Source organism: Solanum verrucosum, unplaced genomic scaffold (assembly GCF_900185275.1).
Source record: "Solanum verrucosum unplaced genomic scaffold, falcon-dt-bn FXZP01000094.1, whole genome shotgun sequence".
In the NCBI taxonomy this organism is placed as follows: Eukaryota; Viridiplantae; Streptophyta; class Magnoliopsida; order Solanales; family Solanaceae; genus Solanum; species Solanum verrucosum.
The window spans coordinates 19,639-38,723 of NW_026019970.1; the positions used below are offsets into that span (position 1 = coordinate 19,639).

Consider the following 19,085-nt stretch of genomic DNA (forward strand, 5'->3'; position numbering starts at 1 on the left):
AAATTTATAGTTCTTGTTAAGTAGATGATCAGGTGCAAAATAATAATAATAATAATAATAATATTTAAAATTAGATTTCTTGGAAGTAGTATAGTCATTAAAAATTTGTCTACTTGATTACATTTCCTTAATTAGATCTCTTTTCGTTCTACTATTAGGAATAAGGATTTAGAGAACCCTATCTCAAATACGTGGAGTTAGGTGGGGTTCGTGGGTTCGTGGGTTCGGATGAATCCATTAACTTTTTCGTAGATTTTTTATTTTTGTATTAGAAAATAAAATAAATATATATATGTATATATATTAACTTGTTAACCATCTAACAAAATTGATTGACAACTCAGTGATAAGAAAAGAATGGTGAAAATACTTTTCACATGGATTCGAACTCCCCTATTAATATTCAACAAAATAGAACCCCTAACCTCTTAACTCATATTTATCTTTTTTGTCCTAAAATTTAAAACCTCTAAACTCCTAACTCTCGCTCCGCCTTTGTTCAAAGACATTCCCTTCCGACAGTTTGAAGAGGAGAAGATTTTATGGTAAATGGACCAAGGCTTGGACATATGAAGAAAGAGAATCATCAAAGATTGCTAGCCATGATGAAGTCAACCTAGAGGCAACATCCAGCGTTACTCTTAAATAATATTTAATCAATTATTTATCATGAATTAAGAGCTTATCTATCAAACCCTAAAAATCCATCCCTATGAAAGTTAAAAAAACTATTATATTGTTCATCATCGAATTCACATTATATATTGAATACTTAAATTTCTCTCGATCATTATCAATATTTGTTCATCAACTTTAATTATTCATATCAAGATCGTTTGGAGAGATTTCGTTGAAAATATTGTTGGAATCAGGCCAACACAAGCTATGTGAGATCTTAACTTTACTTGCTTGTATATTTATTCATCTCGATCAATTCGATCTACATCTATATCACATAAAACTTGCATCCAAATTTAGTTGTACTTTTTTGGTATAAAAGGTTACGGATGGTCTTTCAAAGGGTCTTCCCATTGAAATTTACAAAAATTATAGTAATAATAAGAAAAAATTATAAAAGAAGGTAAATATGTGATATGTATTTTACTATATATAACTATAGTCTAAAAGAATTATGATTCATACCTATAGTTAAAGATTTTATAGCAAAATACTCTCTCCTATCTCCCTCGCCTCTCCTCTCTCTCTCATCTCTCTCTCTACCCTCTCTCATCTCTCTCTCTCTGCAATAGTACAAATACAAATGGTAACAGTAAATGATACAAATGGTAGCACGCCGATGATACAAATACAAATGGTGACACAGATACACATGGTGACATATAAATATAAAACACAAGGTGACAAATAAATACAAATGCACATGAATACAAATATAATTTATTATGAATTATAACAACGATACATTGTATTCCTCGATACAAGTTGTATTTAGATACAAATTGTATTCGTTGATATATTTGATACAATTGATTTGCATCAACGTAATGAATACAATAGTCTTTGATACCAATATATTTATCGATATAAATCAATTGTATTCATGATACAATTATTTGTCAGATATACAAATCAATTGCATCTCTCACACCTCTCTCTCCCAGATCTCGCCCTCCTTTCTTCTCCCTCTCCCAATCTCACACGTCTCTCTCCTTCTTCTAGTAGCTAGTTTTATTTTATACAAATCAATTATATCAATTATATTTGTGATACAATATCAATCAAATATACAAATTAATTGTGTGTCTTTCCCTAATATCGTTCGCCTCTCTCTTCCCTCTCTCAATCTCTCTCGCATATATCCTCCTTCTAACATGTAACTACAAATCGTTATTAAACAAACTATAGCAAAGAACCATATTATATTTTTACTCTTAGCTATTTTTGAAATTTCCTCTCATGACATAAAATCTTACCAAAACAGAGAAGACTAAAGATTCAACTTACTTTACTCACAAAGTCAAAGTCAAATAAATAAAATTTATTCTTGAAGAAACGAAATAGTACAATTTATTTCATGAAATTACAACAAAGCAAATTACATCTTTATGGGAAACACAAACATCAACAAGCAACCACCTCTTTGAAAGAGAATATGGAAATCCATTATGCACAACATATTACTTAATGGATTCTTCAAAAACATACCACACTTGTGTTGAATTTCTCCAAAAATACATTACTATTGAAGAGCCTGACACACATTTGTCTATATATTTGAAGAGTCTGAACAACATAGATATTACTGATTGACATGATGAGTGTCAACATCTTTGGTTAGATTAGTGGCTAACTGCAAATAAGAGAAGGGTTCTGGAATGTCTTCATTTTGCTTTTCATATTCAATAGTCCATATAACCAAGTTGTTATCTCCTTCATTCTCAATATGAATAGTTGCTTTGAAGGCCTTGTATTCCTCTATCAAATGACCTTCAAATGCCTTGAATGTCACTAACCTTTTTTCCTTGTTTATCTCGTCAATAATCACCTTTACAACCTTCTCATCCCCCTCTATTTTTGTGCAAAAAAAAAAAAAAGAAGTAAAATTAGGTTATGTCTATATAAAATAATATTTAGTCTATATTTGTGTGAAAACATATTTTTATAAGGTTGATATATTCTGTTGTGTAGGTACAATAATACCCTCCCCCCCCCCCCCACCCCCACACCCCAAATATAACTTTTTATAATATTATTAATTAGGTTACAGGACAATTTTTTTTAATGTTGAGCGGTATATTTTTTAGATTTTTTCATTTATTAATTAACACAGTTGAAATATAATAAATATTATTACAAGGCGAAAATATGTTGGACGGTATATATTTTAGATTTGCCCTCTTTTTACTTAAATGGCCTTATAATACCCCACACAAAAAATATGTTCGAACCATCTTTTATTTGAACGTTTTATTCGGTGTATATCTAAATTAATTTTGAATTTTATCTAAAATAATAGAGTTTAATTTTATTTTTTGTTTAGATGCAATAGCTATTCATTCTAACCATGTATTTCTTCTTTTTTAAGGTCAAATTTATTTTAATACACATTTGCTAGAGCCTAATGTTTTAACCAAATAAAAAAAAAATCAAATATTTTGAAGTAAACCTTCCATAGGACTGATGCCTACTTTAATGATTAGGCTAATTGGGAAGAAGAAAATAATTTTCCTATATACTACTGATTTGTAAAGAGATCATAAATAGTCATCGACCAAAATAAATAATGGTGAACATGCGATTAAATTAAAATATGTGATTAAAAAATGTTACCGATAGTATAATTCCAGTTAACAATGGAGCCAACAGTACCCCAATCTCCTTCATGTAAATCAACAGCTTGGATAGTTTGTGGTACAACATTTGGAAGATAGTGTGGTTTTTCACAAAACATTTCATGAAATAAATCCTTACAACCTTTTATCTCTGTTTCTGAAATCAACTTTCCTTTCAAACCCATTTTATTTTTTTAAAAATGATTATGTAATATAGAAATAAAAGTATTTAATTGGAAAAAGTTGATGAATAATGAATCAGAAATGGAAGTCTTTATATAGTTGCACTTTGAGGCATAAATTATTATTTATATAAATAATAATAATAATAATGGTGCCAACTTAGATTTATTGAGACGTGGTTTCGTGATTTTTTAATCAATATGATGACTATGACACTTGCATTATTGTAATCAATATTTTTCTTGTAATAGTATGGCAGGTGAACGGTGGTAGGTTGAAGATGGGAAATAATCTCTAATGGTAGTGAAAGAGAGAAAATTGAAGGAGAAGAGGACTGCAATGTGTTAATATTGTGGGATTTACTGTTAAATTTAACCATACTTTTTATCATAATGGTTAGTTTTAGGGTAAAAAACCAAAATGGTCATCTTTTACTATACTTCAAGGACTATTTTAATAAGATGATATATATGAAGGATATTCAAAATGCTTCAACCCCTATACATCAAGGACTATTTTGATCATTTTCTCAAACCAAATATATACACAAAGTTTATATAGATAGTGCCTGATTTCTATATTAGGCCTGCAAATCGAAGTTCTTATCTCTCTAACTCATGAATAAAAAGTAATAGTTGGAATAGAATGAAATTTCTGCATGATTGCATCAAGTTTTCGCCCATTTATTCTATACTAAAAGTGAATTCATTTGCATACGACATTTTTACGGCACGAGCAAGACATGAATCATCGTAGAATTGCCACAATTGGGGCCTTCCTCAAGGGAGGAGTTCATACCTGAGCAGTAGTTGCTGACGAAGAAGAAGATAATGAAGCAATTAATTGGAGAGTTAATATCTCAAATGATCACTCAACTAATAATTCTTTGCACAGTTAGTCACTCAACTAAGAGTTCTTCTCACACAAAGTCACTCAACTATGAATATTTTACCTATAAAGTCACTGAACTAATTTAAATAATTTTTCATTAAATTTTGTTGAAATACAATTTTTATTTTAGATTAATTTTTTAATAAATAGTAAGATATTAAAGAAGAACACTTGAGGATTAATGTTACTAATCCTAGACGATTAACTTGATTTTTTTTTCTTCCTTTCCTTTTATTATCGATGATTTTTCCCCATTTAATATGTATGCTACTATATACCGTAGTACTTTTGCACATATATATTTACAAAATAGCATTTTAATAAAATTAATAAAACAACTAAAATGAATATTTATTATTTTTTAAAATAGTTTGAAATAAAAATTGTGTTTCAACAAAATTTAATAAAATAATCAAATGAACATCTTATTAATTAAACAAAAACTTAGTTAAAAATAAAAATTGTGTTTCAGTAAAATTTAATAAAACAATGACATGACTCACATGAGTATCTTATTATTTTTACTTGAGACTTTAAATTTTTTAAATAAAATTTTTTAATATTTATTTTCATAGTCAAACACTCAAATAATATTCCCCAAAAAATATTCAGATATTTACTTACATTGAGTAATTCATACTTAAGAAGCAGTTGTCATGATGTCACTGTTGATGTTTTCCAGATAATAAATTTGATACAAGATCTGGGTGACACAGAAATTAGAAACCATAGAAAATTTATTATTTCGCCGTCTCAAAATAAATATTATTTTTTATTTATTTTACATCCACTAACAGAAAAATATAAGATATATTTTTTTTTTCATTTTACTTTATACTTTATTTGTCATATTTTATTTTGACATGAGTTTTAAAAAAAGTAAAAATATTTTCGAATTTTGTGATTTCAAACTAAAAATGTGTCAAATATACTAAATATCTTTTGATTTTATGATCTTAAGCACGTCATGTGAAAAATTAGAATTAAAAAGTTAAAAAAAAGTATAATGGAAAACAATTACTACTTTTTGTCCTAAATTTTTAAAATAACACTTATTTTGAAATGGTCTATTTTTTCGTCAAAATAATACTTATTTTAGAAAAAAAGATAGTAGTATAGTACTCCCTCTAGTCCATATTGAACTTTTTTTTTTATAATCCAAATAAGTGAATTGTTCAAAGTTTAAAAATATTATTAATTTTTTTATATATATTTATGTTTCATTTAATGATGTTACTGACTATTTTATATTTTGTAGGAGAATAGTTTAGAAATGATAAAAAGGATAGTAGAAAGTAGCCTTTTATATCCTAGAATATTTTTTCAAAATATATATTATGCCTCAACAATTCACTTAATATAAATTGAAGAGCGAATATATACTGTGATAGAGAGGATTTATAAATTTTTACTATTTTATATAAAATAACTCCATGAATCACAATCAAGTTTACTAGTCGAAAAATGATAAGCTAGTAATAGCAATAGCTGATTTTGAACACCCTTAAATATAATACTGTTTTTTTTATAAAAAAAAATGGACCAAGAGAGTGTAAGACTTAATATATAACTCAAAATTTTCAAACTCAACTCTTAAATATACAAAAAAAAATCTTATTAAGGAACGCTTCTCCGTTATACGGGGATCTTATTGCAATTCCAATATCTCCCCCTCGTTATCCATGATAAAAGTGGAAACATCAATGAGTAGGTAAAAAAAATTATTGCTTGATCAAAGAAATGAATAAAATAACATATCTTTAAAGTTATTATTGTATTTTGTTTGTTAATCAGAAAAATCTACTTCTTTATTTTCTTTGGATCCTGATGTTGATAGCTTATTCCTTTGGATGATTGTCACGTATTGTTTCGTAATGTATTGCATTATTTTGTATCGTATTATATTATTTTAATGAATATAGTGTTTGGATATATAGATTGTATCATTCTCGTTGCATAATGATACGCATTTGTAATTTGAATGATAGATCTACAAAAAAAGTAGGGTACGTAGTAGAGTTACTATGAAAAAATAGGACAAAAGGTGAAATATGATTATTAAATAATAAATAAAGACAAAATGAAAAGAAAATATTAAGGTAACGACGTAATCACACTAAATCGATCGTTACATTTACCTAACGATGAATTTAAACGATACGATACAACAAAATTTAAATAACATCCAAAAGAAATATTATATTTAAACTAACTACACAATACAATACAATGGGTAACAACCATCCAAACAAAGTGTAACTTATCATACTTAGTTCAAAAATATTTTATTTTATTTATTTATTTAATAAAAAATATTTTTTTACGGTTTTTTAATCTAAAATTGTCTTTTATAACAGACATAACAATTGATAACTTATTTAAACAAATGACTTTATCTTATTAGTCCAAATGAATTTTGGAGAAACTATCTAATAAGACAAATATTTCTATCATATTTATTAATTCTTCCTATAGTTTGAAATAATTGCATTTTTTCTTACTAATTAATAATTTCATACCAAATTTTAAGTCAGATACACCTAGATACATGGGACAATGAATTAAGGGTAATAGAAAAGTTTCAAAATTAGGTGCAGGTGACTCAAGTCTTAATTATTAAGTAGGGGTGACAACTTTTAAATTAAGGATTAAGGGGATGAATTTCTCATCCCCGAGTTTTTTTATTTTACACTTTGGTCCATCTTATATAAAACCCTAAATAATATGAAATGGAGGGAAAAATTGGGCACCAACGGCTCAGGTTTTTCCCTTTTTCTCTGTTGTTATTCTTCCATTGTTGCTGCTCCTCTCCTTCTTGTTCATCGTTCTCCTTCTTGTTCATCGTTCTCCTTCTCCTTCTTCGTTCTCCTTCTTCTTCTTCTAACTAATATTTTTAGTCCAATTTCTCAGTTGGGTATTTTGAGTGTTTCTTCACTAATTTACAGTTGTGTATCCAACATGTAAGTCATTTGTTGCAACAGATAACTTACATGTTGGATACGTATTACAGTACCATGCCAAATTGGGATAGAACCAGAAGAGTGTCCCAATAGATCAATCATTTATTGCAATCCATGAGTCATCTGCTGCATCAGATGACTCATCTATTGCAACAGAGGGCTTACATGTTAGATACATATTACAGTACCAGGCCAAGCTAGGAAAAAATCAAAAAATTGTCTCAACATACAAGTCATTTATTGTAACATATGAGTCATTTGTTGCACCAGATTACTTATCTGTTGCAACATATGGCTTACTCGTTGGATATATATATATTATAGTACCAGACCAATTTAGGACAGAATCAGAAGTTTGTCCAAACATGTAAGTCTTTTATTGCAGTAGATGAGTTACTTGTTGTAATAGATGAATCATCTGTTACAACAATTGACTTACATGTTGGATAAGCTTCTGGCTCTGGACATGTATCCAACAAGTGAGTCATCTGCTGCAACGAATGACTTATTTGTTGCAATAGATGACGGACTTGTTGGAACAATGATTGTACATATGATTTTTAGTTGTATATAGTCACTCAACTTTATTATACAATCATTATTAAATATTTTTAATAAATTCCTTTAGGTACCGTTAATGAAAGAATCAATAATAATAGTTGTTGATTGTTATAGTGAATGGATAGAGAAGAACAATCGATTTATTTGGCGTTGGAAGGATGATGACATGTTAGAGTCAGTATTGATGACAGTCCAAAGGGATGAACATGAATATTCTAGATGATGAGATTGGACATTATGTGGAGGAGTACCAAACACCTACACCCATTGTTAATATAGTAGGCAGTTCTCAGTCAAAATTATTGAACAATCTCCAAGATGATGAAACAAGTTTTTATATAGAAATGACATTCAGGAACAAAGAAGAACTAGTCACTTCATTGCATATTGCTTGCTTGAAAAAAGATATCGGACTTGCGTGTAGCCTATGTGGATTGGATTCAAGGTTTCCAACAAATGAGAAAAGTCATAGTCGTTGACATAATATTCTTGAAAAGCAAGTATGAAGGAGTTTTACTATCGGTGGTGGTGCTAGATGCAGAGAATCATATTTTTTCAGTGATTTTTTGTGTTGTGGATAAAGAATGAGATGCCTTATATCAATATTTTTTTATGAATAAATGAGAAGTTATGTAGATGATACTGATAAGTTGTGCATAATTTCTGTAGGCATTCAAGTATCTGGCTCGATAGTATTCAATATGTAAAAATATTGCTCACAAGAGAACAATATGTTCGATTCGAAATGCTTCATAATTATTGTAATAATGAAATAACTATTTTGTACTTAGTTATGAATCTGATAATTTTAACTCATTTTGGTTGATTATATATATATATATATTCATATTTATTATAAAAAAAATATATCAGTTATGCTCAGCCATTAGAACAAACTTTGCATATGTTGCATCAAATGCATTACCTATTGTATTATTTGTTGCAATAGATAACCCATCTGTTGAAAATAATCAAATAAATATGATCATTTGCTGCAACAACTATAGAAATTTGTTACAACAAATGTTTATGTGAATTATTTATTACAATACATGACCCATCTGTTGAAAATAATCATGGATATGTGCTCATTTGTTGCAATGATTCATCAGTTGCAATAGATGAGCATATATGTTTGATCATTTTCAATCGTATCTTTATATATTTGATATGAAATATTTCATTAACCCATAATTAGTGATAAATAAAGATATTTAATTATAATTACCTTTCAATTAATAAGTTCAATTACATCTTCAATGCATTATAGAGTAATTATATGATCAACTTATTGTATTTGTCTTAAATAGAGTGATCAATTGATTATTTTGATATGAAATACTTCATTAACCCATAATTAATGATAAAATAAAGTTATTTAATTATAATTATATTTTCATTAATAAGTTCAATTATATTTTCAATGCATTATATTGTAATTGCATGATCGACTAACTATATTTGTCTTAAATAAAGTGATCAATTGATTATTTTAATTTGAAATGCTTCATTAACTTATAGTTAGTGATAAATAAAGTTATTTAATTATAATCACCTTTCAATTAATAAGTTCAATTACATTTTACTGCGTTATAGAGTAACTACATTATCATCAACTAATTGTATTTGACTTAAATAAAGTGATCAATTGATTGTTTTGATAAATAAAGTTATTTAATTATAATTATCTTTCAATTAGTAAATTCAATTGCAATCTCAATACATTATCTATTGCATTTTCTGTTGCAATACATAACACATATGTTGAAAAAAATCAAATAAATATGTTCATTTGTTGCAACAAATATAAAAATTTGCTACAACAAATACCTAATATGTGTTATCTGTTGAAAATAATCAAGCGTATATGCTCACTCATATGTTGCAATGGATAATTCATCTGTTGCAACATATGAGCATATATGTTTAATCATTTTCAATCGACTCTATATATATTTGATATGAAATGTTTTATCAACCTATTGCAATAGATTATAACCTGCTGCAATATATGTGTATATTTTCTTGATTATTTTCAGTACCTGAGTCATCGTTGCAATTGGTTATAATCTATTGCAATAAATGTTGATTGTTTTAATTATATGTGTCATCTGTTGCAATAAGTAACTCATACTTGCTGCAACATATGTCTCTTTTCAATTGTATAATTTAACATTTGACAAATTTAAAAATAAAATAAAATTCATGATAAAATAACTGAAAATCTATAAAATATAAAATATTATCATCAATAATTATAAAATATATTAACTAAATATTATAAGTGTTCATGAATTACAATTCATATCAAATTATTCACCTAACAAAATAGAATTTATGATAAAATAAGTGGACATTTATTAAATATAAAATATTATTATCAGCAATTACAAAATGAGGAGGATTGAAGAGATCTACGAAATTTATTTTTGGATTGTTCTTGGCAGACAACCACTTAAGAATCCTTGGTTGAAAAGTCTCTTTCGAGTAATCCTTGAATTGCTTCCGAAGGTAAGGTATTGCTTCAAATGTCCAAGCCTAAAAATATAAAGATGATGAAAATAAAAATTTTAAATAATTATTCAATAACAAATAAATAAAATACTAAAATTAGTGGTGAAGTTTATCATGAATGCCCAAGGAAAATCATATAAATTGTTCGTCTTAGATGATAACTTTGACAACAAATATTCGATAGTCAAAAATTTAATTTGTGCATCATTAAAAAAAGATAACAATAAATTTAATAAATACAACATAATACAATCATCAACAGATAATACAATCACCTGTTGCAATAAATAACTCATTTGTTATACCTAATAGGTTATCTATTGCAACAAACAAGTCATCTGTTGGAATAAATCAAAATAGTCTACTGATTTGATTTCTTCCAACAGATGACTTGTTTGTTGCAATAGATGGACTATATTGTAACAGATTCTCTATCTGTTGCAACATATGAGCCATATGTAGGAAGAAATAAAAAAAAGTCTTATTATTGATTTGATTTCTTCCAACCTATAACTCATTTGTTGCAACAGATAGGACATCTATTAAAAATAAAATAACAATAAAATATTTTTTTCACAATATTAAAATATTTATTACCAATAGTACCTACAACACCAACAAAATCAAAAACACTAGAAACACCACACAAGCTATTTCACCAATTAAACAACATCAATCTCATATTTTTACCAATATACTAAGAACACCAACAAAACAAATAATTGATGCAAAAAGATAGCCATAAAAAAATTGAAAATGCTTTTGAAAATAGAATTGATGCAAAGAGGACTCTTCGAGAGATCAAACTTCTTTCTCACATTTGAAACTGCTAACGAATACATAAAGAGAGACAACTCAAGTTCTTCTTCTAGTTTATAACTAAAAAGGAAAAGAGACCAAACTTCTTTCTCACATTTGAAACTACTAACGAATACATAAAGAGAAGACAACTCAAGTTCTTCTTTTTCTTTATAACTAAGAAAGCTTGATCCTAATTATGATGATATGCGTACCTTGCAGACATTGTTGCTCAAATCGAATCTCAAACTTACACTATTGAAAACCTCATGGCCCCATGACAAATTCTTTTAATCTTCCTCCAATAGCAACATAATTACTTGTAAGTTAGAACAACGAATCATGTATTAGCCAATAGTTCAGTGTGGTTAAAAAAAATTAAGCATTTCAGCTTAGCCTAAGTGTAGAAAACAATCTTAGAAAGACTTTGTCATGTACTTGTTGCTTTGATCCAAAAGTATTATAGCCACAGTGATCTTATTCCATATATGTAAGAGTTTATAAGTAAAGAAGAATAAAATCCTTCTCTTCGCATGAATTGTCGAAAGTAAAAATCATGTGAACTCTAGAAAATTGACGTTAGCACTGTTCTTGGAGGCAATAAATTATTTATTATGACTTGTATGTTTTCTTTTCTTCATTCTTTCCAACAAAATCAAGAATACCAACAACACCAATTGATTCAATACAACAACACAAACAACAACAAGAAATCAATATATCAACAATTGTTCGAGAAATACAAATAACAAATATGTCTATGAAAAAGCTCAAAAATCACAATAACTATTACTATTACACAATAATGTTGGAGAACAACAACAACAAAAATAAATAAATCACATTTCGCTTTTTTTTGGATTTTTCGAGATCAACAACAACAAATTAAGGTTTTTCTTGGATCTGTCTTTTTTTTTTTTCAAGCATCAAATTCTAAAATTGCTAACGTATACTTAAAGAGAAGACAACTCAATGTCATCTTTTTCTTTATAACTAAAAAGCCCTAATTTTTTTCTAAATTAAAGATTTTACCTACGAAGAGAGAAAATTGATGCTTAGAATCGAAGCAGCTGTGGTAAGTTGAAAAGTTGAGACCCGGAAGTTGAAAAGTTGGTGGAAGTCGATTGGGAGCGAAGAAGAGATGTTGAAGAAAGTGGAGAGAAATTTGGATTGTTTTGTATTTTAAAATTTGGACTGTTTTGTATTTTTAAAAAGATTAGAAGTTTTGAAAATGTTAATTCAGTCTCAATTAACTTAATCTAATAATTAAATGTCTTTGACTCTTTTTTGGTCAAAATAGTCACCGAAATTTAAATAGAGTCTTAAGAGATACCTTTTGTTCAATTTTCTCTAGATATATGATTTTTGCTATCAGATTCAAAGAAATAGGGAGAGAGACGAGCGAGAACAGGAGGGAGGCGGGCGAGATTTGTCTGTGTATCCCAGACACATGCGAATCACACTAGATATATGATTCTAGTGTAATCCACATGTATATTAAATACTAGATACGTGAGCGAGAGAGGAGAGTGGAAAACGAAAAGGGAGAGATGTGAGCGAGATTTGTCTATGTAGCCTAGCTAGATATATGCAAATCCACTTGGATACAATGTATCTAAAGTAAATTAATAAACCTAATTTTGACCCCATAATTTTGAAATATATGTATTTAGACATATCTGGACACACTAAAATTAGATTCATAATATTGCTAACATAGCTAAATAATTAGCTTATGCATGAGGCTAGATTTTGCATTATAAATATTTCTTTTAAAATAATAATAATAGTATGTATCCTCTAGAAGTGGTTGAAACATAATTGCATAGCATCAATAGTAGAAAGTGGTTGAGACATTTATGTCACTTTTCTTGAGAAATGTAGTTATACAAGTCGTAAGGGACAAGATTAAGATGTTTTACCATCTTTGATTTAATAAAAGAAGATTAAAAAAAGCCTCTCCCTTCCCCTTTCCAGTCTATATATATATTGTTGAATAGTCATGCACTACTAAAAAAACGGTGTTTAGTGATGGATATTAGCGACGGCCTATATTCCGTCACTAAATAACAATGAATTTGCAACAGAATAAGCATTTTGTTGCAAAATTATCAAATAGTTTTTTGAGTTATAATATAGCGACGGATTTGCAATGGAATATTTATTTTGTCGCTAAATATTAGCGCAAAATTTTGGCGCCTAATTTTCACTACGAATTTAGTAACAAAGTATGGGTGACTAATTTAATTAATATAAGGCGACAAAATTAGTGACAGACAAATAGTTGCTAAACTTTTAACTATATTTTTATAAAATTTATATTATATAGTGACGAAAATATCCGTCATTATAATTTTTTCTAAATGAATACATTTATTTGAAAGCGACGGATATTAGAATCCGTCAGTAAATCCGTCCCAACTATTTTTAAAGTCATATATTCTAGGGCACAAAATTATTTCACCATTTTCAAGTCTCTAGAAACTTTCACTCTCAAGCTCCAATGAAGCGCTGATCAAACTCACTCCAAGTTTTTGTTGCAACGATTTTGAAGTCTCCATCTCGAAAGGTAAGTGCTGATCAAACTCCCATCTTCATTTCCATTTCATTTAGCTCTCCATTGCAATGGGTTGGGGTATTTTGATCACAGTGATTGATGATAGTAGGCTTTATAGTTAACAGACATTGTGTCCTCATCATACCGGAGTTTTATGCGCATTTCATGGACTTCTTAGTCGAGGTCTTACACGTAGTTGGACAAAATAGGGAGTATGTTGTCTCATGTAGAGTATTTCAAAAGGACTTAACCGTATGGCCTAGGAAAACTGCTCCTCTATCATATCTTCTTTTTATGGCATACGAAAATTTTAAATTATGGATATAAATGTTCAATCTGTCTAGACTATTCTGATTTGTTTTAAATTATGGATCTAAATGACTTAACCGTATGGCATTTTTGCTCATGACCATTTTACATTGATTGCAGACTGACTTGTTTTAGGTTTATACTACAACTAACTTTTATTGTTGTGACTACTGACTATTGACTCATTCTCTAGTAAAAGGTATCTATCTTTTTCTCACCTCCACAATAGCTTTTTTTTCTCTCTCTAGAAAATGTGTTAATATAATTGTTTTATTTGCACTTTTGTTTGGTTTATTTTTTGATAATAAATAATGTTAGTGTAATATTGAATCTAGTTCTTAAAAGCTACTTCTCATTGATTTTGGTAATCTCATTTTAAGGATCGTTTGAACTTGTATGATATAGAATTTCTTTTTGGTTTTGCGATTGATATTGTAAAGTGGCTCTTTATATTTTTCTCACTTGAAATGTACTCGAGCAGAGAGTTTATTAAAACAACCTCTCTATCTAAGACAAAAATATTAGATTAGACATTTGATAATCACCAAAATTTTATGTTCAAGAAGAAAATGATCAATTTATACACGATAAAGTCTAGGCTAGAGATGGTACAAGAGTTGTTGTGTTACAATCATTTATGAATATTTGGGCAAGACTATCAACAATGAACTTTGCAAAATCATGGCTAGTCTTTTTTTGGTAACTATCAATTTTATTCATTACCAAGTAATTTTACAAAAAAACAAGTTAACACAACTTGCGTAATAATCACAAGTTGTGTTAGATATGAATGTAATAATCACAAGTGGTCCTCTCATGAAATCCACACCCAAACTATTAGTGTGTAGGAACGTGACGTCCGATCCAATATACATGTGTCGGAATGTGACACCTGGCCCAATATATTTGTCGGCACATGACATCCGATCCAATATATGTGTGTTTACTGAGTTGTAATTAATTGCGTATATTGTGTTTACTGGATTAGCCGTGTGATCCTACCAGTACACCGTGATTTGTGTATTGATACTGCACTTGTTCTTTCTTTGTTGAGTACAAGAAATCTTCGAGCGATGATGTGAGGCCAAAATACATATTTTAAACCATTATTTGCCTCACATTTAGTATTTATATTTATTCTTTTTGAGCATGTATTTTATGGACTGTGCGTAATAGTATATTTTATTTGTAGGATTAAATTGGTGTGGAGATGAAGAAGTTTGGAGCTAAAACGAATTAAAGATGAAAGGTTAAAGAAGGAAATCAAACGAACAACTTAATGGATTAAATTGAATATTATATTATAGAGGTTCCTGCTATGGTGAAGTGAAAGATCTTTTCTCTTATTTGTGAATCAAACGCTGCAAAGGAGAAAGAAAGAAGAAAGCAAACATACTGCCACGTGGCAACCAATCAACGCACAATTGTTGGGTCGGCGAAGGAGTTTTACGCGGAATGTAGTTCCGTTTGGTTTCGGATTCCCCATTTGTCTTGGACTCTATTATTTTATTTATGGTTTTCTACCTCTATAAATAATTCGTACGAATAATTATTAGGAGAAGATGATAGAATGTAGAAAGTAACTTTTGATTTAGAGTTTTTTTTTTTTTTTTACATTTTTTCTTTGAATGATTGGTTGTAATTGCTCTATGTCTATGTGGAGTTAAACTTCTAGTTCTTGGGTTATATTTACTTACAAAATGATTGTTTAGTAATTTTGATTCGGCATAACTGTTTATCATATTGGTTGTTCTTATATTCTTGTGATTATTATTTTGATGCTTGATCACTATTAGAATAAATTTATTGTCTTCTTTTCAACTCGGGAGAGGAATAGAGGGATAAAACGTGAAATATAAGGAGTATGATCTTTTCTTGCATGCCACTTGAATTGATTTGTGTCTAGGATATGGATATACCTAGATGCCTTGCTTGGCTCAAATACGGAAAGACAACTTAATGCTCCATAGTTGGTTCAATCTATCCCCGCTCAACGATGTAGTTAGGCTGTCAATTGTGGTAGACGGTTAGAGGTCGAAAAATGATGACTATATTATCGATCCCATGAATCAACAACTATATAATCAAATAAGTTGATGAAATTGATGCTAAACATGATTGTTAGTTAAATCATAAACATCTATCTTTTCTTAGTTAATTGCTTTTTAGTTATTTTATCTTTATTTTTAGTTTAGTTAATATATATTCATCTTTTGAAATCCTCCTTAAATAAATAATTAGAATTAATATAATTTAGTAAAAATAATTAATCGACAATTTCTTGGGTTCGATAATCTGGTTCTTTTAGGGCCACTATATTACTTGCACGACCACGTACACTTGCGTGTACAATTGGAAGCAACAGACGGCTACTGACAGACCTCAGCTAGGAGATCTTTGTCCGAGACCAGATTTAAGGGTGAGCTAGTTCTTTTAGGCTTCCATGGATCCATCCTTAGTTTAGTCCGTTCTTTTCGAGCTCAGACTATATGTTTAGATTTGTTATGTTTAGTTTCCGGGGTTGCACCCCCTTGTCTTAGACTTGTTGGCTAAACATAATTTTGGTACAATGACTTTCAGTTCTAGGGCTTTCGCGATGAGTATGTTAGTTGTTTTGCTTAAACCTTCGAAGTTTATGGGAACTCCACTTTTAGTTCATCATTTAAACCTGTTTCCGTATCTTTAAATGCTTTAGTCTCTTGAAAATTGCTTAGACGAGTTGTAGTAATGGTTCTCCCACCGGAAAGTTAGGGCCTGTTTGGATTGACTTTTGGCTTATGACTTATAAGCAAAAAGCCATAAGTTAGGATTTCTAACTTATGGTATTTGGCTTATTTTTGTTATTTTGACTTAAAAATAAGTGCTTATAAGCACTTTTTAACTTTACCCAAACACTTCAAAATCGCTTAAAAGCTATTTTGGCTTAAAAGCACCTAAAATAAGCCAATCCAAACGGGCACTTAGTGTGGGTGCCAATCACGACAGTCGAGGTCGTGATAGATTGAGATAAAGCTCTTTAGATGGTATTTTATTATGCCAACTCTATTTGGTTTCTCATTTCCAATTCTTTTTTTTTTGTAAGACGGATGGGGAAAATAAGATCTCCAAACAAGTACTTGAAACTATATAGATCATGAAAACAAGGTGCTCACACTCAAAGAATCTGAAGGAGATGTAACATATAAATATGATAGGTTTAAAGCAACTCTTTATATCAAAACAAAAAATGAAATCGATTTGGTAAGCTGGACATTGGAGTATGAAAGGCCAAATGAAAATGTCCCTGAACTAATCACTTCATTGTTGGTATGACCAAAGCTATTGATGATCACCATGCCAATTCATGAATTGATGGGATCTATGTTGCTCGGACTATTAAAAAATGTCATCAGGTGCATGTCGAATTCTTTAAAAATAGTGCATCTTTGAGGGATCTGACACAAGTATGATAATATTTTTAAAGAATCCAAACAACTTAGGATGGGAGCATATATATTCATATGAGCTTTACATAAATACCATATGCTTTGTTTGTTGTTTGTCCATGTTGGTTGTGTACTTTTTAATGTTTGTTGTGTCTTTCTCATGTAAGTGATATGTTGTCAACTATGTTAACCTTTGTGTTGTGTAACACATTGGCAGAGGAGAATCCAAAATTTGAAAATTGGGGGTGCACCACTATCTTTTAATTTTTTGGTTATTGAAGGTAAAAAATAGAAAAAAAATAATGTCCATGCTGGGCTCAAACCCATGACGTGGTGGGTAATAGATGCGTCTTTAACCAACTCACCTGGATGAATTTTTGGTTATTAAAGAGCACAATTATATATATAATCTTTACGTAGGATATCTATACATATATATAATTTGTTTCGAAAAGTTATCGGGTGCACGTGCACCCTCACAAATCAATGCAGGTCCGCCTCTGGACATGGGTATGAAGTTTATATTTATTGATCTTCGCCTCCTCCTAATTTATATTGTGGTATTTTCTTTAATTTTCTTAAAAGGATCAAGTATATTTTTTAACCATCAGAAATAGTTTAAATATACTTCTTTTATTGTAATTGAATATTTATATTTGTCTTTATTTAAATACAAAAACATGTGTAAAAGCTTAGAATCAAATGACCTAACGTCACATTGAAATAGTCAATTCCTTTAGGACCAACTTTGTTTAACCCGGCCTGATATATTTGTCATCTCGTTTCATGTAGTGCCATTTTTATTTTTATTTTTTTTTATCTCTTTTAAAAAAGCCTTTTTAATATAATTAGAAATAAATTTTAAATTTTTTAATAATAAAATGATTTACAGCTATACTAATATTTAAGAATTATTTTAGACCACAAGCTTTAAAATATATATTTTTCAAAATAAAACAGTACTTATTTAACTTATTTGCCATGTAGAATCTTACTTCTACTTTTTTTTTTAAGATGTCATGTTGTTAATTCATAAGCATCCGTGAATTTGAAAAATTGTTTGTTAGTATATTGTAAAACGCTTCTTTTAAAGTAAATTTTATTTTAATCTTTTTTTCTCACAACTTGTATAATGCTGTTTTTTTAAATTATAAAATTCAGATTTATGAACGCTTGTAAGTTAACAACACAACTTTAATTATTCTTTTTTAAGGAAAAACTGTATTATTAAATTTCACGAAAACAATTACAAATTAATCACGTATACCTTTCTATCTATTCTTTTATTATCTATACAAACTGTAATTCAAAGGAATTAAGGAATGGTAATTCAAAGGAATTAAAAACAATGCACGAAAAAGAGGAAGAATTTTAGTTTTTTAGTATATTCAATGCATGAATCTGAGGCAAGAGTCTCTTATTAATTTATATGAGACACAGGTGTCCGTGCTAGTACAGACTCAATATCTATTATTTTTTAAATTTAAATTTATGTGATATAGATAGGATTTAGAAAGTTAATTAAATTTTAATACTCCTTCTGTCCCTAATTACTTGTCCACTTTTCCTTTTATAGATGTCCCTAATTACTTGT

The 19,085-nt window shown here is 28.9% G+C and overlaps 1 protein-coding gene across 1 annotated transcript in view; it reads right to left on the reverse strand.

The window, feature by feature from the left end:
• Positions 1-2,225: 2,225 nt before the first annotated feature.
• LOC125817098 (MLP-like protein 34) overlaps positions 2,226-19,085 on the reverse strand; it is an 89,437-nt gene continuing 72,577 nt past the window's right edge. The window contains exon 3 of the mRNA XM_049496677.1: positions 2,226-2,474. Within this exon, the coding sequence (XP_049352634.1) occupies positions 2,261-2,474 (214 nt within the window). The 3' untranslated portion in view covers positions 2,226-2,260. The remainder of the gene's footprint in view (positions 2,475-19,085) is intronic.